The following is a 1,237-nucleotide window of genomic DNA, read 5'->3' on the forward strand; positions in this document are numbered from 1 at the left end:
GGGTGTGTTTCAAGGTTAATGATGACGGTTGAAGTGATAATATTAATGGCACAAAAATGGATACTGGTAAAAAATATTTACATAATTATAATATTTAAAAGGTAATTATAAGTAATATTATTTAATAGTAAATATTTATTGATAAGTTAAATTATACTAGTGTTGATGGTGCGGCACAGGTTAAATCCGTGTTGAATTAATTACTTTCCTAGCGGTCAAAGCACCAGTCAATGAGTCAGCGATGCCATATCGCCACGCTGTAGGGAAGATTTGGTTACCAAATTTAATGAAGTAAAATTACTTTCTCCTATAATTGTTCTTCTCCTTTCTATGATTAATCGTTCTATATTTAGTCTCAAAAAACCAAGTCTCCAAGAAAAGCAAATTAGAAGATCCCGGTGAGTAACAGAAACAAGAATGGAGAAGAAGAATGAGAATGAGGATTGGGAAAAGGAAATCAAGAAAAAGAGCAAAGGACGGCAAAAGATCCGAATAGAGAAAATAGCAAACAGAAACAGTTTACAAGTGACGTTCTCGAAGCGGCGGGCGGGGGTGTTCAAGAAAGCGAGCGAACTGAGCGCATTGTGCGGCGCTGAAGTTGCTGTCATTGTTGAATCTCCTGCTGGTAAAGTCTATTCCTTTGGAAACCCTTGTGTGGACTCTGTTATCAATCGCTACGAAACAGGAGGGCATGATGAAGACGGGTTTAGTGCCGCTCTTAGGCTTCAAATTGAAGAAGAAAGTAAGAAGAAGTATTTGGAAGCAATGGGAATTTTGGACAAGGAGAAAGCTGTGAGTGTTGGTGATAGTGGGACTAATAATTGGTGGGAAGATTTGTCTTTGGACAATTTAGGGTTGCAAGAACTCCAAGAATGCATGGCTTCCATGGAAGTATTGAAGAACAATTTATTGAAAAGAGCTGATGATTTGGCCAATTCTTCTCATGATGTTTTGCACCAATTTGGAGCGCTTCCTCTTCACTATTATAATTATAATTTGGGAGGACCTTCTTCAAATTAAAGATTCTTTCGATTTGAATATACAAGAGCAATGAAGTGGTAATTTCTTATTTCTGTTTTTATAGTAAAAGTTGGACTGATAATTACCAGTAAGTAAGTTTTGATTTTGATATCCTTGTCAGAAAATTGATGATCAAGTTTGGGTGATTTAAGTTTTATGGTTTTGTTCACTTTTCGCGTTTCGTTGTGTTAATTTTGGGCTATAGACATTTATTTTG

At 36.1% G+C, this 1,237-nt stretch overlaps 1 protein-coding gene across 1 annotated transcript; it reads left to right on the forward strand.

The window, feature by feature from the left end:
• The first annotated feature begins 417 nt into the window (after positions 1-417).
• LOC107828933 (agamous-like MADS-box protein AGL62) lies at positions 418-1,020 on the forward strand. The gene has a single exon (XM_016656327.2). The coding sequence runs from the start codon at positions 418-420 to the stop codon at positions 1,018-1,020; it is 603 nt and encodes a 200-aa protein (XP_016511813.2).
• Positions 1,021-1,237: the final 217 nt, after the last annotated feature.

Source organism: Nicotiana tabacum, chromosome 16 (assembly GCF_000715075.1).
Source record: "Nicotiana tabacum cultivar K326 chromosome 16, ASM71507v2, whole genome shotgun sequence".
In the NCBI taxonomy this organism is placed as follows: Eukaryota; Viridiplantae; Streptophyta; class Magnoliopsida; order Solanales; family Solanaceae; genus Nicotiana; species Nicotiana tabacum.